General features: G+C 35.1%; 3 protein-coding genes and 1 non-coding gene across 6 annotated transcripts; 2 read left to right on the plus strand and 2 right to left on the minus strand.

Annotated features, from left to right (window-relative positions):
* On the plus strand, window positions 1,133–5,728 carry LOC105169335. The gene is made up of 5 exons (XM_011089720.2): window positions 1,133–1,621; window positions 2,441–2,518; window positions 3,096–3,195; window positions 4,364–4,506; window positions 5,280–5,728. The coding sequence occupies exons 1-5, from the start codon at window positions 1,298–1,300 to the stop codon at window positions 5,502–5,504; spliced, it is 870 nt and encodes a 289-aa protein (XP_011088022.1). The 5' UTR covers window positions 1,133–1,297; the 3' UTR covers window positions 5,505–5,728.
* Window positions 5,879–8,641, minus strand: LOC105170115 (RNA polymerase sigma factor sigD, chloroplastic). Of its 2 annotated transcripts, XM_020693063.1 has the most exons (5): window positions 8,054–8,641; window positions 7,649–7,882; window positions 7,427–7,567; window positions 6,992–7,192; window positions 5,879–6,898 (listed from the first exon to the last, which is right to left on the minus strand). In XM_020693063.1, exons 1-5 carry the CDS (start codon window positions 8,519–8,521, stop codon window positions 6,623–6,625), a joined length of 1,320 nt encoding a protein of 439 aa, XP_020548722.1. In that variant the 5' UTR covers window positions 8,522–8,641; the 3' UTR covers window positions 5,879–6,622. The 2 variants fall into 2 exon arrangements, with proteins under 2 accessions (XP_020548722.1, XP_020548719.1); XM_020693060.1 differs by having other exon boundaries at window positions 5,879–7,192.
* TRNAG-UCC lies at window positions 6,165–6,236 on the minus strand. The gene has a single exon. It is a non-coding gene; the product is annotated as a tRNA-Gly (tRNA).
* Window positions 8,999–25,310, plus strand: LOC105169344 (structural maintenance of chromosomes protein 5). 2 transcript variants are annotated; one of them, XM_011089731.2, is made up of 31 exons: window positions 8,999–9,120; window positions 9,246–9,310; window positions 10,053–10,230; window positions 10,324–10,477; window positions 11,046–11,119; window positions 13,018–13,167; window positions 13,268–13,372; window positions 13,458–13,603; window positions 14,202–14,313; window positions 14,401–14,556; window positions 14,717–14,838; window positions 14,930–15,074; window positions 15,164–15,229; window positions 15,885–16,013; window positions 16,095–16,193; window positions 16,325–16,490; window positions 16,689–16,834; window positions 18,341–18,404; window positions 18,488–18,612; window positions 18,734–18,811; window positions 20,806–20,878; window positions 22,026–22,129; window positions 23,082–23,198; window positions 23,288–23,365; window positions 23,629–23,728; window positions 23,845–23,899; window positions 24,172–24,220; window positions 24,301–24,388; window positions 24,481–24,553; window positions 24,798–24,901; window positions 24,999–25,310. In XM_011089731.2, the coding sequence occupies exons 2-31, from the start codon at window positions 9,270–9,272 to the stop codon at window positions 25,058–25,060; spliced, it is 3,159 nt and encodes a 1,052-aa protein (XP_011088033.1). In that variant the 5' UTR covers window positions 8,999–9,120; window positions 9,246–9,269; the 3' UTR covers window positions 25,061–25,310. The 2 variants fall into 2 exon arrangements, with proteins under 2 accessions (XP_011088033.1, XP_011088042.1); XM_011089740.2 differs by having other exon boundaries at window positions 9,049–9,125.

Consider the following 26,458-nt stretch of genomic DNA (forward strand, 5'->3'; position numbering starts at 1 on the left):
TATATACATATTTATATATAAAAATATATGATTTGACTATGAACAGTGATTTTTATCTCCAAAATCCCTACATCATACCTACACCACTTATTTTAAAATATTTTAAATTACCCCAAAACACAAATTCAAACATATCATCTATTTTCAACACACACTTACTTATCTCTATTTTTCTTTATCTATTTTCAAAACACAAAACAAAATAATTAAAACCCAAATCCAAACACATTGTTAGTGTTTTTTCTTTTAAAAAATGGCTTTGAGTCATTATTTCAGCTAATGACTCCAACCTGTGTTATGCCTTTTTTATTTATGTTAAAATTAATCAAATAATATAATTTTAACAAATATAATAATTTGTTTAAATAATACATTAAAGAATTATATAAAATAAAAAAGATATGTAATATTATAATGTATAGAAAGAATTGGAAAAAAAAAATCAATTACTTGTCATATAAATATAAAAATATTACAAAATACTTGAAGATTACAAATTCTAAAATAATATCCTCCAATCCATATGTGTCTCTTCCGCGTCAAGGCCTTATTCATTCCACGTGTATCAATTATATTGGCTCCCTTTTTACATTATTTATCAATGTAATAAGATTCTTTGTATGATAAATTACAAATGTCCCCCTAATTTATATTTAATTATATGACACGTATGATTATTGAGTTGATGGCAAACTTGACAATTCAAAAATATCTATTATTACATATTAATATCACTAACAGATAACATTTTAAAGAGTATTTGTAGATTGTGTCTGACATCACCAAAGTACTATTATAATTTTTTAAATAATATGAGTGTAATTATAGTTTTTTTAGGTAAATTACGATAATTTTTTTTACGAGGTGTTATAATTACAAATATATTATTATTATTTAAAAAATTATAAATAATTTTTAAAATTAATATTTAATAAATATTATCATGACATTCTATTATAAATATGTTTGTTACATGAATAATAATATAATTTTTTAAACGATAAAAATATATTTATAATTATGATAAATTTTAGAATTTATTTTTACCCTTTTGTTTAATATTACATGTGAGTTTAAAAGTTATTGATGGATACCGCGTTCTCCAATTGGATTGATTTCTTACAGGGAATGATCCAACAGAAGTCATGATCAACGTCAGCATAAATCCGCTGCCCGCCATGAGAATGATTGCGAAATGTAAACAGGGATTTTTCATCCACTCCACAAAAAGTGTTTTTCTTTTTCCACTTGAAGAAAATCCCCTTTCGTCTGCCCTTTTTCTTCAACTGCTTCTTCAATGGCTTTGATCTCCTCCTCAGTTTCAGCCAATCCTCTCTCCCTCTGTATATCCACTCCACACTCTTCAAGAAAAGCGCGCAGAAAGCTTTCACCTTCACTTGCTTCTTTAAGTCCTTCCTCTTCATCATCATCAGCTTCGCAAGAATCGACATCGGCAACAAAAACTGAAAATTTCGGTGTATCCACAAAAGGGTCGTCTCCGAGAGCGCCATTCGTTGAGCCCCTGACTCCGCCAGAGCTTCCATACAATTATGCTTTGGCAAATCCAAATGGAAACCCGGTTGTGCAATTTGTACAGTCTACTGAGTCTACCATCGAAAGAGTAAGTTCCATCTTTAGAATGAGCTTTCGGCTTTGCTGGAGTTTGGATGGCTTTTCTTTGTGTTTTCTGGACGAGTTTTCGCATCATTCATGGGACGATTTATTACGTGGAGAAAAGATATACGTGAAGTGGAAATGGCAATTTCAATTGACAAGGCCTAAAGAACAATAAGAACACAACTAAGCTTCTCCAAAAGTTCAACCCTTCAACAATTCTGCATATTGGATATTATACTGTTTCCAGAGTGCATTTACAATTGTATATGCACATTTTCCATCTCGTCCCTTATTTAATAGGCTAATTCCAGATTAATCGCTTGTGAAAATTGAAATACTACAAGAACCCTCTAAACTTAAAGGGAAACAAAAAAAAAAAAGAGAAACATCTAAACCCTCGCCTAGTTGTGTTATTTACTCGCGCATTTTGTTACTAACTATTGACCAAGAGCCCAAATATTCAACTCACACTTAGTTTTGTTTTTCTTCAGCCTCAGTATGCCTCATTTTTTTAGCATGTTGGGATTGGGGAGGAAACAAAACTAAGTGGTTATTGAATATTTGAGCTTGTTTAACTAGTAATTCAGGGCAACGTAGGTAATATACATGCCAAACCATGAAAACCAGTTGGGATTAGATGTTGCGTTTTCAAAATATGAAGGCTCCTTTTTGACCTTTTTAAGTTTAGGGGTATTGTGCCTATTTCAATTTTCAAAGGGGCAGCTTGGTTTTAGCCCCTATTAATTCTCCCCCCGCGGTTGTCATTAGTTCATTGAGGGTGAATAAGCAACTTAAACGATGTGGATTTTCTCTATCTATGCAGGTCATATTTGACTTCCGCTTTTTGGCACTTCTGGCTGTTGGGGGTTCGTTAGCAGGTTCTTTGTTATGCTTTCTAAATGTAATACTTCTTTCAGGAATTCTTTTTAAATTTATGATTATTTGAACTATCAGCTCAAATAGTAGGATATATAACAGTCCCACTATCACTGAGCTTAGATATGTATTTCTTTTGTGTTGTGTACTTGTATTTTTTAAATTTTGTGATTGGTGGTTGTTATTTAAACTTCACCTGGAATATTTTTAATTCATTAAGTTTAATATGTTTGTGGCATACGTGAATATATTAAAAGCAAAGCTAGCTGCTCTTAAGTTTTCAATGTGAAAGGCATATTGTGATAATTGAAGTTTAAGGTGCAACTTAAATTGTGACCATTTGTCACACAACCTGGATCTTGACCTCTGATAAAATGCCCATATGCACTTGTTTGACTCATTGCTTGAAGCTATAAGTTTTCTGGAACAGAGAAGCACAATGCAGTTCTTTCACATTCCAGAGTATTACTTAATTTCAAAATCTTATATGAGCATCAATGAACTATTAGTTTGTTTACTAAATTTATCTCATTGCTTGTCTTACAAAGTCTCATCTGCAACTTCACAAAGATTTATTCAAAATGATATGTAAACTTTTGTAGGGGTGTGTCTACATATTTGATGCATATAAAGTATATTGGACAAGCTGTGTCAAAGGAATCCATACTGGAAAAATGGTTCTCCGATTAGTTGAAGCTATTGGTGAGTTTCTTGAAGTTCTTAGAGATCGAAAGTTGATTTTAGCAGTTATTAATGTAATTGTTATGGAGGTGTTTAACCTCGTTGTTATCTTGTTATAGAGATCAATAGTTTCATTTTTGCACTCAATTATAACCTCTTGCCTCCTCTTCGGGGTTTACGGGTATATAATATATATATGTGTGTGTGTGTGTGTGTACTATGCTCTTGACCTTTCCTCGTTTACATAGTAGTAGAATGTACAAACAATATATGTATTGCAAGTGTTCTTAAAAAGATATTAACTCATGTATAATAGTGTTAAATATAAAATTCAACAAATTAAGAAATATTTTCATTCTCGTGATGAGAGAATATTATTGAAAAACAACAAAATTTTATTAGTATAATACAGTGCACTTATACGTATATATCCTATTATAATTACAAAAACGCATGTACTAGAAATATTTATACTTATGCTAATCCTTCAATATCAAAGATTGCTCCTTTTTTATCTTCCCCCTCCTTATTGCATATATTCATGCACACTCATGCATCACATAAACATAAAAATAATACATTACATACATATAGATGTGCTTGATATGGATACTTAGTCTAGATTAATTCTTTCTCGACTCTACTTATTTGCTACTTTAATGGTTAAATTTTAAATAATTTTCAATTCAAGATATAAAGTCTATGACCAAACCAAATTTGCCTCACTTTGAATTGAATTCGATGTGACGAATCTAAATCTTCCTTATATTTTTGTCTTTAGAAGAAGTTGAGCAACATAAAATATTTCTTGCTTATTCATACTTTATATATGCATATATTTTTAATTGAATTATTCTAGTCATTGCGAAAAAAGTTAAGCAATTTTCACCATTGCAAGTAGCTCATGCTATTATAATAGATACAAAATATTAATATAGTATATATATATTTACTAAGACTCGACGTCCTAATTTAAATGCCCCGTCTTCTAAAACTTAAATCGAAGGTAGAATGGTTAAATAGAAAACCTGCTCCCTCAAACTAAAGCCCACATTTGTACAGCTCAATGAATTTATAAAAAAATATTACAATACAAAGTTTAAGTTCTAATTTATAAGTTTGCACGAATATAGGTATGTAGTTATGTCATCTCTTTTGTGACTGAATGTGTGGGTTCTTGTCAATTCAGATGTATATCTTGCTGGGACTGTCATGTTAATATTTGGCATGGGCTTGTACGGGCTATTCATTTCAAATGTGTCTGCTGATGTGCCTCCTAGTACTGATCGTGCACTCACGGGCTCTTCCTTATTTGGCATGTTTGCTTTGAAGGTATTATCCCTCCATTTCCTTTTTATGCAAATTTTATCTTCTTCTACTTCAAAGTTCCGCATTTCACTTTTATCTGTTTGTGTGAAACCTTTCACATACTAATTTTTGGTGAATCAAACTATAGAAGCAGACTCTTATCCTGAGTCTCCAGGGTTACAAATAAGTGGCATCAATTTTCTGTCAACGTGGTAAAGGCAGATGTATGACAACTCTCTTATCAAAATAAAGTAAAAAAGTAGAAGTTTTTTCACATTCAACAAAAAATAGGAAGCTAGCCTTGTCGCAGACAATGCCAAGCAGCGCTTGCAATTGAGCAATAAGCAATAGCTGTTAAACCCAAGACTTGTTATCTGATTAATGTGGATTGTTTGGCTTAATTCTGCATTCAGGGAGCAAAAAAAGTATTTCTATTATAAAGTTATCCCTTCTTATCATGAACGAAGAACATGCTTCAGAGAAACTCCCAGTATGCAGATTTATTGGAGTATGAAGTATGACCTAACGTTGTGTTTAGGATAAAATTATAATTTTGCTATATTTTACGAACAGCGTTGAATAAATAGTTGATGATGGCTCTCTATTGCATTTGTATGTAATTCCACCCTAGTAAGAGACTTTAGTGATTTTTGGAGTAGGGTCATCTTCGAACCACGCAAAATTGTATAATTTTGTATTTGATTTTCCTCCTTGATTGTTGAACACATTTCATTATCTGTCTTGCACTTTCTTAATAGATTATCTCCCTGAAATTAATAACTCCTATCCACGTGCAGGAGAGGCCAAAGTGGATGAAGATTTCTTCTCTGGATGAATTAAAGACTAAAGTGGGACATGTCATTGTGATGATCCTTCTGGTAAAGATGTTCGAGAGGAGCAAGATGGTCACAATAACAACAGGGACAGATTTACTAAGCTACTCCATATGTATATTCTTGTCGTCAGCTTCCCTGTACATTCTTCACAACCTACATAAGCCGGAAACAGAAAAGCACGAATGAGAATTGGCCTTGTCAAACAGTACATAGCTACCTCCAATTTGCATACCCAAGCTATGCCATTTTCGGTTTACAACTCAAAGGTGAAGATCTCTTGCTCCTTTCTAGTTGAAGGATGTTTGTATGAACATGCTTATAGGCTGGCATCCCATTTTACTACTCCTTGAACTCGAGGAAGGGTGCAAATTTTAATGGAAGAAATCAGTAGTCTGACTTAAATGTTCAAATTTTTCCTCTTCTGTATAAGTCCATTAATATTCAGCTGGTGGAAATACAGTTGACACCTCTCTAGCAGTCAGTCTGGGTTGCAGGGAACACGGGTATAGAGGATTTGAGGCAAGCAATAGACCCATAAGGGGTCTAGTTGTCTGAGGTGTACTTTTATGCGGCTGCAGTCACCACTTGTCTGACAGAGATATGCATATAAATCGGGCAGACCTCGACTCACTGCATCTGATGCCCAGTGATGGAAAATGATCTCCTAAAGTTGCCAAGAAAGTTCTATAAATCTAATGAGTGAAACTAATTGGCGTTTCGTTTCCGAAAGGGGGAAAAAGAAACTGATATTTGAACACTGAAATTCAAAAAAAAAGAATGGGATGCTGCAGTTAGTTTTTGTCATAAGTCACCACTCACAGTCAAAAACCTGGGAAACACAACAGGTGCGTTTGCCGGGAGTCGAACCCGGGTCTATTGCTTGGAAGGCAATTATCCTAACCGTTGGACTACAAACGCTTGATGCTCTCAAGGTCAGAATAGAAATAATTATTATTGTAATATTTTGTCACAAAATTGATTCTACCAGCCATTTCTATTCTATGTAGATGTCAAAAACGAAATATCTGCACAACTAGTCATGAAAGTATAGAACTGAAGAAAATCAAATTGACAAAAGACAGGAAACAAAAGTTCAGAATGTGTATGCATTAGTTTATTTCCTTCCACCATGAAACAAATGCAACGTCATCTGTTCTAAGCAAATGAAAAGCAAGTCACCCAATGAAGGGACAACCACTTCTGAATATTTACTAACATTTCAGTGTTTTTGCATTCAAATACAATTTTTACAGTTTCCCAACTCTGAATATCTCTATCTGTATCATTCTTTGTATATGGATAAACTATATGAAGTGCTTCAGATCCTCTACTTTGCTCGTCTGCCTTATTTTCAGCAATGCAGCAGAGTTAATCTGCCTAACTCTCTCCCTTGAGAGCTCCAACACCCTTCCTATCTCCTCAAACGACCACGGCGTCTCACCATTCAACCCATAGTGCAGTCTCAAGATGTGTGCCTCTCTGTCACACAAAGGCTTAAGCAGCTTTTGGATTTCTGGTTTCAGCTGATCTTTCTTCACCATTGCCTCTGGAGTTATCTCATCTGGCCCTGCAACTATATCCTGCAAACGATGTGTACGAGTTCTTCTATGCCTGTCCCAATTGTAGAAATAGAAATAGTGAAGAATTATATACAAAACTGGAGTGGAAAGAACCTGCAGAGACATGCAACCTTGGCTGGTAATGGCTTCGTCAAGAGAAATCGGGGATCTGTTTCTTTCGATCGCAAGTCTTACAGCTGAACTATTAGCATCAATAGCTTCTGCAATCTCATCATACGTAGGGGGCCTTCGCAGCCTTCTGCTTAACGCAGCATTAGCCTCGCAAATCTTTGGCACCAGTTCACTTATGCTGCCCTGTGTAACATGGAAAGCTAACAGTGCATTCACTGATTATGATCTTAAAATCTTGGACTTCGGACTTAAGTAACTTGGATATGAAACTAATAAATAGATCAAAGCCATGTGGAATAACAAGCAACATAAAGATTAAGAATGATTACATACGCGATCCCTGATAATATACTGCATGCTCAAGGGTCAAAATTTATTACTACTCGAGGAACCATCATCAACTAACGTATGGCTTACCGGTAATCTGATAATCTTGGACTTGTTTGCAATGGCTCTGGTAATAGATTGCCTTATCCACCAGTAAGCATATGTTGATAACTTATAACCCCTTTCGGGATTAAACTTTATCGCCCCACGTAGTAGCCCAATGCTGCCTTCCTGTTTATAATGAGGAATAAGTATTCAATCAGCTCAAATGACGATAATGAAACCAGTTTACTCTGGAAAATGCATCAAGACCTGAGTTAAATCTTGCAAGCTTAATCCTTTGCCTTGATACGAAGAAGCAATCGATACAACGAGTCTGCGGTAGCAACTAGTGATTCTCTCCTCCGACTCTCTTCCATTGCACAGAATCCTGTCCAGATTCCGCTGGCTGATTCCAGCAGCCTTGGCCCATTGGCTTGAGGATACTTCACGTCGTCCTGTTTCTGCTAGTAGTTCTGTTTTCACAGCCACAATTCTTGCTCTTTCCTGTTGCAAGTCATACTCTAATGAATTTGTGTCCTCATGAATCCTTTAAAAGGGTAAATCACACACCATATTACAGGTCAAAAAGTAAAGAAAGCAACTCCGGTTATAGAAATTACTCAAAACTTAAAGAGCTCGCTCTCATTGTTGGATAATTCTCAGTCACATATATACCTTCAAGTACCAAGAAAATCTGGCCTCTTCTTTAGAGGTCATGAACCTGGATTTTCCTTCCTTCTTATCCACAAACACGAGCTTGCCATCCTCATCATTCTTCACACGCTCCGATGTCCTTAATTTTCGTCTTCTCTTCCTTCTGACTGCAACTTCATTGCACCAAAAACGCCCCCTCTTCGCATCATTTTCACTGCCCTTTAAATCCAACAACTTCTCCATATCATGAGCCGGTGCAGCTGCAGCTGCAGCTACAGCAAGGTGCTGAGTGCAAGCACTATGAATTATTATTGCATCTTCCTGGACTGTATAGCTACAAGTATGATTGCATGGAGATTGAGTGTATGTTGGAAGGGTGTTATAACTTGAAACTTTGAGAAATGATTTGGTAGAATAATAGGGGAATGAGATGTTTGGCAATGCTGGTGATTGCTTTGAACATGAGCATATGGCCATGGCCATATACATGTTCCAATTCCAAGTAATGGTGTGGGAGACCAAAGAGTGTTGGAGATATTATACTTCACTTGCTTTGATTTATATGTTGCAATGACTTAGATATTTTTATTTCTCCACTTTGTATATGTGTTTTTTCTTTTTTCGTCTTAACCTATGGACTACCATTACTTGCTACCCCCTTTTTTTCCTCTCCACTCTTTTTGTTTTTTTGCTCTATCTTTAAATTTTATGGACTCTAAAAATCAAATAAAAATTTATCAACTTAATTATGGTTTGTTTTTTGTCCACCTTCCACCATAATAAGTCAGTGTAAGTATGATTAATATGATTTTTTATCTTTCGAAGATGAAGATCAAAACTGAATTCTTGACTCCTAATTATGACAATTGGGCCACTTAATTATGACTAAATAACACTTTTAGTTCTTGATTTAGGGAGTTGGTATTGGATGGGATCTTTATCAAAGCTCAGAAAATATATATCTTTTTACAGTTTCAGCCCTTTTAAATAGCATAATTCCTTTTTGCAGCTCCCCCACACAGAGAATAGATACTACCTCGCACGTGCTCCCCCTTTGGCGCCATTTCTCCCACACTCTAACACGCACTGTAAGGTTACTCAGTCTTTTCCAAATCGTCTTTCTTCCTTCCCCAAAAACACGCACGCACAATTCGGAGTAAAAGCCCTAGTCCTTGTACCTAAATTCGGGGAAGTTTTTTGTTTTGAATTGCAGATTGCGGGAGGATTTAACAAACCGATGCCGGAGGAGCCGAGACCCAAAAGGCCGAAAATTTCCAGGTTTACACTTCTAACTGGTTTTTGTTCTAAAGATGCAATTTTTTAGACAGAGGGGGTTTACTCTGGTTTTTTACTAGTACTACCTGCTCCGGCTGTCCTCTTTTGCTATGCTTGTTTCACCGCATTTCTCGCATTTCAATGAGCACTAGTATATGTGTTTGTTATTCGGTAATTCATCTGCTTATAGTTTACTCATGCTGATCAGAAGAATAACGATGAGACTGTGGTTTTGTGCTTGATTGTATATCAGTGACTTTCTGCTCTTGTTGACTACTAGAACGAGTGAACAGCATTTTAAGGGGATGGTGATTCTGTACATTGCATTGTTTTTTCTCCTGTTCTTCTGCTGCAACTTGCTGGTCCTCTAAAACTAAAATCTACATGCATTTTCTTTTTGGACAAATAACTACAATTTTAAGTACTCTTTTGCAGAGGTTCTCCATTTTGCAGCGTGAATTACTAAAAAGTTTGCATTTTCAAATAAATTTTTATTAAAATTGCATTTAATTTTCAATTTTCCTTATTTATTATTTTTTTTGGGCTCCCTTCAAGAGATCAAGGTTTTAGTCCTTTTTTCTTTTTCTTCGTTTTTGTGATTGTCCTCTCATTGGTTTGAACATTTAGGGGAATGCTTGAAGTTTGGTTGCCATAGATCCACAAACAAATTATGGGAGCATTTCACATTTTGCCTGAAATATCTTGTTCTCATTTCATGAGTTCGCTTCCTTCTGTTCATATGCAGGGGGGATGATGACTACGTGCCAGGAAATATAACTAAAATTGAACTCTGCAATTTCATGACCTTCAATAAAATGACCTGCAAGCCAGGCTCGCGCTTAAATTTGGTTATTGGACCAAATGGATCTGGAAAAAGTTCTCTTGTATGTGCCATTGCACTAGGACTTGGAGGGGAACCTCAGGTTAAAACAAGCATTATCATTTGTCTATTTATTCCTTTCTTATGCATATGCAGTATTTATGACAGAATTTTTCTTAAAAAATAAATTGTGCAGCTTCTGGGGAGGGCTACCAGTATTGGAGCCTATGTGAAGCGTGGGGAGGAATCTGGGTATATTAAGATTTCTTTGAGAGGAGAAAGCAAGGAGGAGCCAATTACCATTACAAGAAAAATAGATACACGTAACAAGTCTGAGTGGCTGTTTAATGGTAAATCTTGTATCTTTCATCTGATCATCCATGAGTGATACTTGATCTCAAGCCTATACGGGCAATCCCTTCTGTTTATGTCAAATGATTCTAGAAACCAGGTGTGGGATAGAGTGGAAGATGTATTCAGTCCAGTTGTCTGATGCACAAAGGAATATGTGATTTTTAACTCAAAATCAGTTCTCTTACTCCGGAAGATTGGAAATCCTTTTAAATTCACCAATTTATCAAAGAAGATCCATATTCAAGTGTAGATGAGTATACCAATTGCCTTAAGGGATTTCTTCCTAGAGAAGCTTTAAGTAACTTGAGCTTTACTGCTAAACAATGATACTCTAGCTCTCTTATATGTATCGTAGTGCTTTTCGCAAACCTTTTTGTTGGTTGTAAAAACTTGAAGATATTACCTGGATGAGTAATTTTTAGTGATGCTACTCATGCGAGGATGCATACAGAGATGGAATTAAGGTTTTCTTTATGGATGTCTGGGTTTGCATTACTTTGAGATGAATTGTTGAAAAAGAGTCCTTGATGTGTGTATTGCCATTCTTATTCTACATCTCTTCAGGCAAAGTAGTGGGAAAAAAGGACATTAATGAAGTAATTCAAAGATTCAACATCCAAGTCAATAATTTGACTCAAGTAAGTTCTTGGTAAAATGCTTTATTATGTATCTTTTGTCTACTGCATATGAATCCAGTTATCAAAGAAAATGTTCATTTCTTTATTGTAATTGGTGCAAATACTTTTTACTTCCTATAAACTTTAACGTTGCAAAAAATTTTATCATTTCTCTATCATCTTCATAAATTTACTCATTTTCCCTATATTTCTTATACCATGAACACATGCAATGTCTTCCCACAAAGGGCATTCGGTAAACATAGCAAATTATGTCAGAGGATACATTATTATGTTTGGTTCTTCTATGGTTTAGAAGAAGTTCTTAGTTAAACATATCATTCTTGTATGTTTCTCATGTCCTAATCAGATGTAGCCTCATCCACCATTTGCATTATGTGAAAATGTCACTTGGTCATTCTTTGGGCTTTTTGTAGTTGTATTATGTCACATGATTCTTAATTTCGAGTTGTGTGGTGTTGTTTTGACGATAATGATACCTAGTTTCTTACTAAATGATACCTAATAATGAGGTAGGTTTCCGCGGCAGCTCTTAGTTGCTAGTGCGACCATGAATTACTCTCCCTAAACGATGAATCACCTGTTGAAAATAACAGTAGAATTTTTCGATGAAGCAAACTTTAAAAGTTTATATATTACTTTGACCTTCTTGGCTGCCACAGTGAAGAACTAAAAAACAAGGATGTGCTATAGAAGTGTACTCTCTTGGGATATATTGGGATAATGGGAATGGATATCCTTTTTCCACATAATGTCAGCATTTGAGGTTGCATTTCCTATATGTTATGCAGTCATGTTATACAGTTATCTGACAGTGAAGTTCTATTCTCCAAGAAGTCTGTCAATACCTAGCTGGATCCAGTTATGTTATACTTTGCACCTACTTTTAGTACTTCAATCAGAGACCTTGAACAGACTTTCTAGATTGAATTTTGAGGTGAAAGTGAAAAACTAGAAACTAAAGCTCCAGAATGCAGAATTATTACCGGAAGTGGGTGGTCCATTCTTCTTTTTGCTGTTGAGGGAGTTTGAAGAGGGTAAACACAGGGTATTTCTCAGGAATAGCAAGTCGAAATGCATATTATGTTTATCCTAATATAACTTTTAGCCAATTGTCACATTTCTGCAGACATGTAATTAAGTTTCAAAACCCAGGACAATATTTTCATAACCTAACTTGACTCATACTTGCACCACTTAAGCAGGACTCCTTCAGCTAGTGAGGTGAGAATAAATAATGTGATTTTGTTATTGTTTACTACGTGCATACTGTAATTTTCGGTTTGAACTTCTTTTCTGCTCTGCTCTGCTCTTGATTGTGTTCCTAGTTTAGGCTACTTATGTATTCTTTTTTGTATGCTCAGAGAGACGTCTTTGTCCTAGTTATTGTACTGGCTTCATCGTACATGTGCCCCAGGATATCTGTATCTAGACTTTTCTAGGGAAGGAAAGTTATCAAGTTCTTGATACTTGAAAGTTGGTTCACTGATGTAGTTTCGTTAGCTGATTGATCAAAACTGCAGAGATTTAAGAATATAGTTATGATCTATGTGCTTAAAGAAGAAATGGTGGTTGGTTAATTGTTGGTGCGATCCCTCTCCTCTCAGCATGTATTATGTACATACATATGTCTATGTGAATAATGAGTATATGTATGTTTGTGTTTGTAGGAGTGTATGCTATTGTATGGATTTGCAGTTATGTACTATGTAATAAGCATTCTTTCTGCTTGGCCCCAAAATAATCACCATTCGCTTCTCTCCTCCTTGATCTTTATGTGCAGCTACCTCATTTCTGGAACATCTATTCTCATGTGTCATGTTTCAATATTGTCTTCCTTTATTTGAATATATTTTAAGCATTTAAACTATGGTCGCATTTCTCTGGAATGAATTCAGTTTCTACCACAAGACAGAGTTTGTGAGTTTGCAAAGTTAACTCCAGTGCAACTCCTTGAAGAAACTGAAAAAGCTGTTGGTGATCCTCAATTACCTATTCAGCATCAGACTCTCATCACGAAGAGTCAGGAGTTAAAGAAGTTTCAAAGAGTAAGTCAGTTTATGTGGTGCTCTGTTGCACAATTTCCTTAGCTAACAATATACTGTTAGGAGATAAAATAAATGTTTGGATTCTTTTCATCTATAATAGGCTGTTGAGAGCAACAAAGGATCTCTGGATCAACTAAAGGCTCTTAATGCTGAACTTGAGAGAGATGTTGAACGTGTTCGCCAAAGAGAAGATCTCTTAGCAAAGGTTTCTTCAGCATTCTTTTCTCTTGTCATCATCAATGGGACAGTCGATTGATGTATGAGTTGATAGATCACTCTTATGCTTCCAGGCTGAGTCTATGAGGAAAAAATTGCCATGGTTGAAGTATGATATCAAGAAGGCCGAATATATAGACTTCAAAAACAGGGAGAAGGATGCAAAGATGAAGCTAGATGAAGCGGCCAAGGCTTTGAATGAACTCAGAGAGCCTATTGAGTGAGTTAATCTGCTTAACAGTTTTTCCAGTTTGTGACATATTTAACAGTTGACTGGACCATCTCTAATGTGTACAACCTTGGAAAAGTTTATTCTATTTTCAACGGAGGCGAATAATTTACCATGGATGAGGTTAAAGACAGAAAGTATGTCACATCCACTTAATTTGAATCATGTCACCATTGCATAAACTCTTTTATAGTTGTATAACTATAATTATTTTTGCTAAGGATGATTTTGAACTACTTGCATTAAAGCACAAGACTGTTTTATTTTTTGAATTACCTAAAAGGTTCAGAGTTGTGTGTTTGAACGTGGTTCAGCTTTAAAAGGAAATCTTGAATGAGCTACACCAAGCATGAGTCAAGCTCCAGGAGTTTGGTATCTCTGTAAATTTTTTGGTTCTTTATTATTCACTTGATCTTGAAATGTTGATCCCGTCAGTTTGATTTGCCAAGTCAGTAAATTGAGTTTTTGATTGTTGATCTCGATCAACTATGATTTGCATAGTTTGTTGTTATGTTTAATTTTTAGTGCCTCCATTTGATCAAGTTCTAGCTATTTCTTGCTCTTGTTTGCCTAAATAATTTTTTCTCAGGAGACAAAAGTGCGAGAAAGCAAAACAAGAAGCTGCATTGAAAAAGATTAATGGTTTGTTAGATAACAATATGAAGAAGCGTATGCAGCTCTCTGATAATTATAATCGTCTGGTATGTTGTCATCATTTACCTGCTTCTCATTGCTCATGTTGTTTCAACAATTACTTAACTCTCTATATTTTGTCTTACCATTTGTAGGGAGTTTTAATTCAGGGGAAGTACAATGATGTGGAAGATTTGAGGCGTCAGGAAGAATCTCGTCAACAAAGAATCTCTAAGGTTAAAGAAGACCTAGCCACTGCAGAGGCAGAACTTGCTAATCTTCCTCCTTATGAACCTCCAAAGCACAAGATGGTGGGTTTAACTCTCTTTATACTACCAAGGCTAAATCTCTGGCGATGACAGATGCTAAAATGGATATTAATGCTATAATATTTATTAGTCACGGTAAATTGTTGCAAGAAGTATCTAATTTTAAGTGCATTCTTCTCCTTGTTTTCTATGTTGTATCCAGGAACAATTAAGTGCTAGGATTATGGAGCTTGAAGAGGCTGCAAAAGAGATTAGATCTCACAAGAAGGAGAAAGAGAAACACTTAAGCCATCATAAAGGGATCCTCCGACAGTGCGCAGATAGGTCAATATCAAACATTGTTCAACTATCTTTTATCTATATATTTGACCATTTTAAAAGCCTTCTTTTCCTATTCCCTGTATGACCCCCAAAGGTTGAGAGAGATGGAGAACGCCAACAATAAGCGTTTACAAGCATTAAAGAATTCTGGTGCTGAGAAGATATTTGAGGCTTATCACTGGGTTCAGGAGCACCGCGACAAGTTCAATAAGGAAGTTTATGGTCCTGTATTGCTCGAGGTGCATAAATGAAAAATGAGATGAAATATGTAGTATTTGTTTGCATCCACTACATCTTTATTTAAATACTGCTAGGACTGCCTGTTCAGGTAAATGTCGCCAATCGGCTTCATGCAGACTACCTAGAGGGTCATGTTGCCAATTACATATGGAAGGTAATTCTGGTTTGCAAAAAATTCCCACTATTCTGTGTTATATTTCCCATCTTTTAGACATGCTGTTCTGCAGAACTTGACCAAGTAAAAAGTAATGCTCATCTATCCTGTGGAAATAGTGTAGGGGGTGAATATTCTTTAAAAAAGAATAACCTTTGAGTTAAGATTCCAATTGTAATGTTCTGTAGATGTCTTCCATAGTCTTGGGATCAAATCAAATTGTAAAGTCAGGAAGGTGACAAGGAGTGTCTAATCATTGAAATGGAAAATAAGTCTATGGAATTGTTTAGAGGGTCCAACTCAAACCCAGTGTACGCTCGTCACGGGGGCTGGTAGGTGCCGCTACTTAGAGCAGTAACGAAATGCTTCTGCAGTGAGAACATTCATAAGAAATAAATGAAAAGGAAAGGATTGATTATAAAATTGAGTTCTGCCCTTCTATTTTCAATGATAAGTCGTTTTATATGCTTTTTTGTAAGTATAAACATTAATTTTTCCTATTCTGTTCTTCTTAGCATGTTAGTTTCTAACTTGTAGTCCTGCATACTGCCAGGTAGTTCTGCTGTTAGCTTGAATCATGAGTCATATGATGCATGGCTTAGTCATCTCTCTTGTTCATCTATCGACTTCTTTTCCTGATTGGTTACCTCCTCAGGCTTTTATTACTCAGGATTCTGAGGATCGAGATTTACTGGTTAAAAACTTGAGGTCCTTTGATGTTCCTGTTATCAATCATGTCAGGAATGAAGGTGGCTGCAGGGAACCCTTTCAAGAAACTGATGAAGTAATGCTCTGAGTTCATTGAAGTTCATCACTGTGGCTCTGTTGATCATTGGCTGATCTTTTGTTTGACTGTATTAAACAGATGCGTAAACTTGGCATATCTTCCAGGCTTGATCAAGTGTTTGAAGCTCCTCATGCTGTCAAAGAAGTTTTGATCGGTCAATTTGGATTGGATCATTCAGTATGCTTACTTTTTTCTGTTTCATGTGTTCATATATACTCTTTAGCAGGATCAGAGATTAAAACCAGGAAGGTCAATGAACAAGAGCTTCTCATTTCTCGATCTGATATTTTAATGATTTCTTTTTTCAGTACATTGGGTCCAAAGAAACCGATGAGAAGGCTGATCTGGTCTTTAGATTGGGAATTATGGATGTCTGGACACCAGAAAATCATTATCGTTGGCTCAGATCCCGCTATGGGAATCATGTGTCTGGAAATGTTGAATCAGTCGATCGTTCCCGTCTACTTTTATGCAGTATGTTTCTGAAAATAGTGTGCTGAGTTTAACAACTTTTAATTCTCTAGCATTCTAATCTCGAAGGAAACAGATCATTGTAAATAATTCTCCTAAGAAACTCGAATTTTGCTAAAAAAAGATCAAATTTGATTGTCAAAAAGTAAAGCTGAGATTAATTAAGGTTCTACTGTTTCTCTATATTACCTTCCTTTTCAGATTTGGATGTTAAGGAAATTGAGAGTGTCAAATTGAGGCAAACAGAGGTGGAGGAGACCGTTCGTACCATAGATGGAAATTTGAGAGCTCTCCAAACTGCCTTAAGACAGAAGGAAGATGAAGCAGCTGAACTTCAGCGTGAACGAGTAAGTGAATACATATGGAGATGGCACTTTATTCCTTACGCTTGCTACTCTCTGAGCGTGCTGAAAGGGACACTTTATTTGACTGCTTTTGTTGAACAAAAAGTATTACTTTTCAAGTTTAACCAATACAACCTTGAATCTTTTATTCCTATTATTGGCTAGTCTAGAAATTTTACTGGTCAGAACGAAATATATTTTCATATATATATATATATATGTATATATATATTCATTTGTGTGTGTTGCTTTGGTTGAAAGTAGTGTATTGGTGCATATAGAGATGCAAAGTGTGAGTTCTTTGTGCTCTGTAGCGGCACCACATTGGCAATAATGTGTTTTCTTGAGCAATGGACTCCGTATATCTTACTACTATGTTAAGGTAAATGTTCTCATAGGAAAATGGAACTAATTTCTATAGTTTAAATTGAATGTCGGTGGATGTTCAAGTCAAGGGCAAGTATGATAAAACAGCTTTCTTGGGAGCATGGGGAGGTGACTGCAGCTCACTCTGAGTGGACTGTATTTAAAAGAAAAAAGGGCAAACATGAATCTTTGTTCATGCCTTTTCCTTGTGATAATCAAAATAGAGAGCATAAATAATATTTTGCCTATTTGTTATGCAGCTTGGTGTACTATGCAAAAAGTCTCTCTCCCTGTACCTGGGCCATGACAGGGAAAAAAGTATAAATAATATTTTGCCTATTTGTTATTAAGTGCTGCTGCTCATAGTACCTGCCGAAACTACTTGTTTTTTGAAAACCTTTAGATAAGCATATTCGAGGCTTTCTGAAGTTCATTTATTCTTGATTGAAGAATTAAAGTAGGATGGAAAAATAAAAAAGATTTATGGAAACTGTGTGTTCCACCAATCATTCATGGAATGACTTTACATGTATACTTATTAGCAACTCAATCTATGTATAAAGGGAATACCAGGGCAAAAATAATGTAGGAAGAGGCTCTTGCTACATACTGTCATATGAGGTAAACAAATTATTATTAAGAGGGTATCTGGAAATGGTTATCACCTTTGCCAGGAATTTAGGAAAGTATTTGATGCTGGATCTTACTCTTGTACAGCCTCTATAGGTTTTATGGTAGACTTGTGTGCAGTAAGTGCCGAACAAGTTTGTTAAAGGATTTGCAAATAACATGCTGAAAAAGGAAGAGTTTTAGTCAAACTTTTGCTGTATTTTAGTGCCTGAGAATAAATTGTAGGTGTTTCTGGCTGATTTCGATTTTTAACCTATTGGTAAAGCATGGGCATTGTGATGGATTGGCTATGTGATAGGATGAAAGAGTTTGAGCACCATCAGGTTTGGGAATAAGAAATGGCAATAGAAGAGAAGATACAGAGAGGAGCTTTATTTGAGCGGGGGGGTTGGGGGGGGGGGGTGCACGCAAACTATTTCAATTTATTATGGACAAAAGTTCTACAGTTGATGAGGTGCTCTCTTCTTTGCATATTCATGAACATGGGTTGATAAATTGATGATAATCATTCAGGAGGAGATTGTTAACATCATACAAAGCGAGAAGAAAAGGAGAAGGGAGATGGAACACCTTGTCAGTAAGTAAAATACTTTTTTGTTTTGTAGAAAAGGATCTAATTACTATGCATGCGTATTTGGAAATAATTTTCCGTAATTTTAGACCAAAAGAGAATGAAGTTGAAGTCAATAGAAAGGGAGGACGACCCAGATGCTGCAATAGCAAAGCTTACTGACCAGGTTAAAGAATTAAAGATCCAACGATTCCAATGTGCTATAGAGATTAAGGTGGGAATTTTTGTTTTAACTCCTTTAAATGTCCTTCAGGCAGTTTGTGATGGTCTCTCTAGTTTTGTGACCTTTGTCTATCTTAACGCGGGTTCTTTGCCTCACTGCTTTGTCTTGATAGAATTTACTTACTGAAGCTGTTGCTTACCGAGGAAGTTTTGCTGAAGCTAGCATGTGCTCTATTGAACATGAAGCTAAGGTATGCTCCAGTTGTTGATTTTGATGATAAGATGTGTGCCTTATTATTTAATAAATCTGGAAAAGGTCTAAGGTTATGAAGAAAATAAAAAACTAGAAACTACTAGTATTATATACTATTTTAGGGATGTTAGAGGGTCCCTGGGCGGGTCCTAGGTCTTGGTGTTTTTGATAAGACCCATTTCTTTTAATATCTTTTATATATTATATAAAGCATATTTACACATATATAAAAAAATGTATATTTTATTTGTACTTCGATATAAATACAAAAGAATAATACTCTTTAAAAATTAAAATTATGATTTAAAATCGTTTTAAGTGTTGATGTTTACATAGGTAACATACATCTTGAAAGTTTTAATACTTTAGAGGCTAAAATATGTCCATATAAATTTATAAAAAAAATTAATGTTTGAATATTATTTTTTCTCGTATTTATAAAGTTAAGGTAGTATTATTTTGAAAAATATATATTTTTTAATATTTTAAAATTTTTAACTAGGTTTAGCTTGTCCAACCCGCCGGTTCAGGTCCAGAAAAATCTTGGCTGGTTGGGTCTCGGATTTTGGCAAACCCGCCCCGGTGCCATACCTAATTACATGAATTTCTTTTACGTAATTGAATTGGCATGACTCGTAAGCTCAGCATATGTAGTCTACAAACAGTTACCTCTGAGTATAGCCATTTTGTGACATTTAATTTTGCTGATTCTGTGAAATGTATTATTTCAATGTTCTTGCAGATACTATTGCCACATTCACTTTTGTTCCTTTCTGAAATGGCTTCTTTTTTTTCCTCTAACAAATTTTAAGTTGGTTCTGCTACCTACTGTTTCCTTTTTGTTAAAGTCTGAAACACTTGTTAAGAAAGCATAATGTGTGGGAGCAACTTTCATTTCCTTTTTGTAGGTTGAGTGTTTCTAGCAGGTGATTTATCAGTGTAGAGGAGGACTATCTTTAAGTTATTGAGCAGCCTCTATCTGTTATAAACTGAGTGGATCTAAGTGCTGAGTTTACTAGGTTTTCACGTGGAAACTTTTGGATCTCTAGCCCTTGCTACCAATGTCATTAATAACATTTTGAAACTTTTTGGAGCCCCTATCCCTTGCTGCCAATATAAGCCTTTGATGATCTAACTTCTAGCTGGCGGATTTCTTAGTAACACCATAAAAGGATGATTCCGTACCCCTATGTGTGTTTGAATTTGATTGTTTCTGAGGTACTTGTATATTTCCTGGTGTTTCTTGTGTTTTTATTGACCCTTAGAAGGCTCAAATCCACCAAGTTTGTAATGGTTTAGTGGTGGTTGTGTGAACTTTTCCCCTACGGGCTTCAGTATCTTGGTTCTATGCTCTTCTGATGGTCTTTCTATTTCTTTTCCTTTCCCAGTTGTTGCTTTGTTTGACTTCTTGAGATCTGTATTGAAGTTTTTCCTTTTTTCATTGAAAATAGTTATACACATAAATTTGTCAGGAATATCAAGCATGATCATTAACAATATCAAACTATCAACCACTGCCAATAACCAAATTCTACTAATCAGCTTCAACTACTATCAATTTCTACCAATGATCAGCTAATCAAGTATTATGAATATAGAAGGACAAAGACCTACACTTTTGATGGGATTTGGATATAGTACCTCATATTCTTGGGTTCTCAGCTGTGCCACATGAATTAGGCATGCTTGGCAAGATCTAATTTGGAGTTTATGAGGTCATAGAAAGTAATTGGGCAATTGCTGGTGGACCCTTATCATGGATTAAGTAAATGCCTTGCCAATCTAAATCAGAATAAACACCTTGGTTTTCTTGTGTTTTCAATTGATAATTGTTCTGCCGACTCAACGTGGTCGGCTATTGTAACAACTTCCTAGTCAATTACACAGAAGTGCGTTGCCTACAGAATGTATGTCCAAGAAATTCTTTACTTCATTGTCTCAATTTATTGTTTTTGTAGTATCAGTGTGATTATGCTTTGATCTTTGCTATAGATTAAGGAGATGGAATCCAATGCAAAGCAACAAGAGAAGTTTGCCTTGCAAGCATCATTATACTTTGACGAATGTAAGTTTTTTCTGCATGATCTTTTAAATTATTCTGTTCTGAAGTTTTCTCCCAGATTTTCATTATATATTTCTTATGTGTCCTTTGGTTTATATTAGAAAGCATCAGATCATCTCAAAGTGAGAGCCTGACAAAATAACATAAATTATGTAGCCCTCAGCCCAAGCCACTCACTCAATAACACCAACCATGAAAGAAAAAGGAGCAAGAGGTTAAATCGACAGGATTCCCTCTATCTCATTGTATTTTGGAAGATATGAGAAAAACGTCAACTTTATAACACTTTCCAAAATCACCCTTCTCTTACTAGTAGCATGTAGAATAAAGCATTTGAAAGAGGCTTGATTATATTAACAATGGTCCTTAGGTAAAGTCAGTAATGAAGAATTTTAATGTGAGACTCCGAAAAACTCCAAAGCTTCCAGTCAATTAAATTTTTTTTATCAAGGAAACAGAAATGCTTTACGGACTGTCATGCATTGATTACTATGTCGGCTCCTTTTCATATGAGGGATGTAATTTAGCAAATTCTACAATTTGACTCTTGTCCGATTGAATAGGAGATGCATTGCTGTTAACCCAGCATTGTTTTTTTTATGGAGGGAGCATCCTCTCCCAGAATCAGGCTAAAGTAAAATTCTGTAAGACCTGCTGGTTGTCACGGTTATTGTTTATACTTTGTCAAGACCTATGTTGCAACTGTGTGTCCCATTAGAATTAGAAAAGAAAAATAATGTGCTAGTTTATGAATGTAAAAGATGGAGATAATTCTGCTGTGCAAAGCATTATTGTCTAGATTTGACTCGCTAAGTTATTACTCAAAGTTGCCAGTGAAACCAATGACTTTTTGGTTTCTAGAGAACTATAACTTGTGAAAACTCTAATCACATTGATCACTTAATCAACTCCAATATTTGTGCACCAATAGACTTGGTTCCACAGTTTCAGATTGTGTTTAAAGGATTCAAAAACATATGACATAGTCATTACTTGGCTTTTTGATTACCGAAAAGTAAAAATTATGGCCTATCAAATGGTCCCGTGACTGACTAATATTCAGTGCCTGCAGTTACAATTTAAAGTAGAATTGGCATTGAGAAGGATGGCTATTTCTTCGCTTAATAATTTCTATTGCTTGTTTGATTAGGTAAGAATGCAACAGAGTATTGCCGACAGCAGCTGTCAGTTGCCAAGAAACATGCAGAATCCATTGCTCCAATTACTCCTGAGCTTCAGCAGGCCTTCCTGGAGGTTTGTGTTCTGACTGAAGTTCTTATGTTGCATGCATGGAGGAATTTAAATAAATTAGGCATTTCCATCATAAGACCTCTGAAAGTTGGAATACCCATGAAAGAAAGGAATCAATGTCTGGGATTGCTAAACTATTATCAAATAAGTTTTTAACACTGAAATGAGAAATTCGGCAAAAACTAGTGATTTCTGAAAATCTTCAGACAACTGGATTCATACAATGCAGAGAAAAAGGGAGAAAGAGGAACAGAAAGGAAAAAGAAAAGAAAAAAAAGAACAGAGGTCCAGGAAAGTTTGCATGCAGATTCAACTTTGGGCGTGGTTTGAAGTAGTTAGTATTTAGTACTTGCCTGGAGACATGTCAAATTTCTGCAAGTAACTTACCAGCTCAGGGCATGGTTTCTTTTGTTATATGGCTGCCAACTGCTCATGTGAATTCAAACTTTTTCCTTATGTTCCATGCTACTGATTTGGGATCATCATACTGTTTGTCATGTAGAAATTTTGTTTTGTGTATTCACTTCAAAGTAAGAACCTATATTTGCAGCTGCCAAGTGGTAAATTTACCGAGAGTAGGGGAATTGTCTTTTCCCGACTTTCAAGCAGAGCGCCCTTCTCTCGAAGATAACTTGATCTATTAGAGTGTTGAACACATTTTGTATAGTAAATTAATGAACAGATTTGTTGAATTTCTATGTTAAGGAAAAGATCTGGTGCAAACAATGTACTGGTGTCAGAATTTGGTTCTCCTGTAAAAAGATGCGTTCATTCTAAAATTAGTCTTTTATTTGGGAAGCCTGGTTAAGTCACCAAATTTGTGGTTTTTGCACTTTGAATGAATTGGTTTGTCCATCACTACTATAGTTGATTGGCAGTCTTGCTTTGCATGCTTCTTCAGTTATGAGTCCTATTTTGGAATTTGCTAGTGCTCAGTATGAAATACAACTTGCAGATGCCTACTACAGTTGAAGATTTGGAAGCTGCAATTCAAGATACAATATCTGAAGCCAATTCTATTCTTTTCCTTAATCATAACATTTTGGAGGAATATGAAAGTCGTCAAAAAAAGGTTTGCTTTGCTTGTGGATAAGTATGTTTTGTAATGCTTGTTTGTTTTACTCGCTTCGATGCTCTTATTCTAGAATGGTAATTTTGCAGATTGAAGAGCTTACTAATAAGCAAGAAATGGATGAAAAGGAATTAAATATCCGTTTAGATGAGATCAACGCGCTGAAGGTTAAGTCATGGATCATTGTTGAAAATGTTATACCACCATTGCATTTGTGCTGATTGTTTATTCTATGTGCCATCTTCAAATTTGTGGCCATGACATTCGATCCCCCCCCCCCCCCCCCTCCAAAGGAAAAAAGAGAATTATTGACAAAAAAAGATATAAGAGACTGGAGGTTACAACATGGAAACTGATTTCTCTACTATACTCAGTATACCTATCCACCGTATGACAACCTAGAAATATTCGGGTTCTGAATTTTCTTCAGGGAAGTTGGCTCCCAATGTTGAGAAGCCTTGTTACTCGGATTAATGAAACTTTTAGTCACAATTTCCAAGAAATGGCTGTTGCAGGCGAGGTGTCTTTAGGTAATTTGACAATTTTCTTTATCATTTCATTCATGCCATCTAGTTAAATGCCATACATTACTTTAACATTTTATTTCAGGTGTTTTCAATTTTTTGATTTATTGTTTAATTTTCAGATGAACATGACAGAGATTTTGATCAATATGGGATCCTGATAAAAGTCAAGTTCAGGTGATTGAGTTTACTGTCTACCTTAGTCTGTGTTAAAGCACAATAAGTGATTCGCATAGAAATTTTTCATTTTTATCAAGAAACAAACTTCTTGTTTCTTCTGGTGCCTACAAAAATATTATCACCCAAAGTGTTGCTAATTTGCATTGACACAATTCAGATTATTTACTTTTCTTTTCGGGTTGATGCAGGCATTTTTCCTTATAGTCTCCAACTTCTTTCGATGTTTATTTTTTTCTTTTGTATTTTTATGGTTCCGCTGTTATGACCAGGCAAACGAGCCAGCTTCAGGTTTTAAGTGCTCATCACCAATCTGGAGGGGTATAGCCTTACGCTATATTTTTTATGTACATGATTTTCAATCAACATATTCTAACTTCTAACGCACTACTGTGTTCCAGGAGCGCTCAGTTTCAACTATTCTCTACCTCGTCTCTTTACAAGACCTCACAAACTGCCCATTTAGGGTAGTTGATGAGATAAATCAAGGTTGGTTCGAGTTTATGATCCTTGAAGTTTTCAACAGCAGTATGCATTTGTTGAATGATAGCAATAATCATTTTTTTCTTATTATTCCCCAGGCATGGACCCAATAAACGAGAGGAAAATGTTTCAGCAGTTGGTCAGAGCAGCCAGCCAACCAAATACGCCACAGTAAGAGATTGCTGTTTTACTTCTTTTGGTTAATTGTTTACTGAAGACACCTTCCATGTGAATTATGCTTAGTAGATTTAGGATGACAACTGCATTAATTCACCTTGTGGGTCAAGCTTATATTGAAACTCTTACATTGAACTGTTCATGCTTTTTCTTGGAAATGATGGTAGTCATTTTCGTTTTGGCAACCTTAATTTGCTGCCAAATGAACCGGAATTGCATAAGATGGTCTCATATGCAGGTGTTTCTTGCTTACTCCAAAATTGCTGCCAAATCTAGAGTACAGTGATGCTTGCAGCATTCTTACTGTGATGAATGGTCCTTGGATCGAGCAGCCGTCAAAAGGTTCCCTGATCAATCAAATCTCAGTAACATTAATATTATCATGTCGTTTGTGATTAAAATCTCTTACAGAGGCTGTTTTTCTTTTGGCAATTCGCAGTGTGGAGTGGTGGTGAGAATTGGGGATCTGTCAGAATCCCAATGGGGGAAAACCGCTGCTGAGGGGCTTATGCGTCCCCCAATGTTCACTGTCCATAACAATCGGACACGAGATGGAGAGTTTTAGTGTTCTTAATGATGTAAATGTGGATGATTTTTGGCTGGCACAGGTTAAATTCTTGTAATTTAGGACTAATTGAAATTTAGCCCATGCCACTCTGTACTGTGTTGTAGCACTCTATTGGTCTCCCAATTGTAAGGATTGTCCTTTAACTAACCTTTCAGAGATGTGAGCTCTTCATTTTTGTCTTCACTTTTTGCGAAAATCAGCCAATTAACTTCTAATTTGAAATTTTGTTCTATTTCTAGTTTTAATATTTTGGCCATAGTGTGACCTTTTTTCATGCTGTAGTTTTCCTAGTATGAATTTATACATAACTACCTATTGATTATATTTCTAATAAATTTATCTCTAATTATTAAAAGAACTATATAAATTGATTGCAAAGAGTGATTGTAGTGGATTGTTTGATGATCTTCAATATCGTTGCATGGAAATAAATGCTTGTGCTTTAAAGCCCAAATTGCATTTTACCACCCCTGTGTTTGTAAAAATGGCTAAAAATCCTTTCGTGTTTTTAAAATAAGTAAAAAGCCTCCTGTGATTTCTAAAACCTTGCACAAAACCTCCCTTTCATCAGAAATTAATGGGAGGTGGGGTGTACTCGTGGGTGGTGGAAGTGAGCATGATTTTTTTGCAGGTTCTAACCCTTTTTTGACTATTAATTAACAAAATAATCTTCTATATTGTATTTAAAATTACTATGATCAAATGTATCTGATTTAATATTATTTTTAATGATTTTTTTATATTTTTTATTCCTCCTAAACAATAAATAATTTTATGTTTGAATATATTTATTTAAATATTAAAATACAAAAAAAAATGTATATATTGTTTAATAAATTTATAATTTAAATTGAAAAATTAAATTAATACCACAATACAAAAATTAATATACTAAGTTTATTTTTTCAAAAAATTTAAATATTTATCAATGTAAATATTAATGAACAATAATATAATAATATTTTTAACTAATTTAAATAATAAATTATAATCTTTACTGTAAATAATATATTAAATTTAAATTATTAATATGTATATTTACAATTATTTTTTAACATTTAAAATTTTAAATAATTTTTTTATCGTTTTAAAATTTTGCTATTTATTAAAAAAATTTACAAACTTGTTTTTTCTTAATTTACTTTTAATCATATTCAATTAAATTAGTTAAAAAATTAAAAAAAAATTGTCGAATACATTGTCGGTTCCCAAGTTGGTTTTTTTTTTGGGGTGGGGGGGGGGTACCGTTCTGTCGTCGCCTCCCTCACCTGGTGGCGGTGGCGAGTTAGGCTGGGATAGGAAAAGGGGTGTGGTTGTGGAGGGTGCCGCGA

The sequence above is a fragment of the Sesamum indicum genome, linkage group LG1 (assembly GCF_000512975.1).
Source record: "Sesamum indicum cultivar Zhongzhi No. 13 linkage group LG1, S_indicum_v1.0, whole genome shotgun sequence".
Classification (NCBI taxonomy): domain Eukaryota; kingdom Viridiplantae; phylum Streptophyta; class Magnoliopsida; order Lamiales; family Pedaliaceae; genus Sesamum; species Sesamum indicum.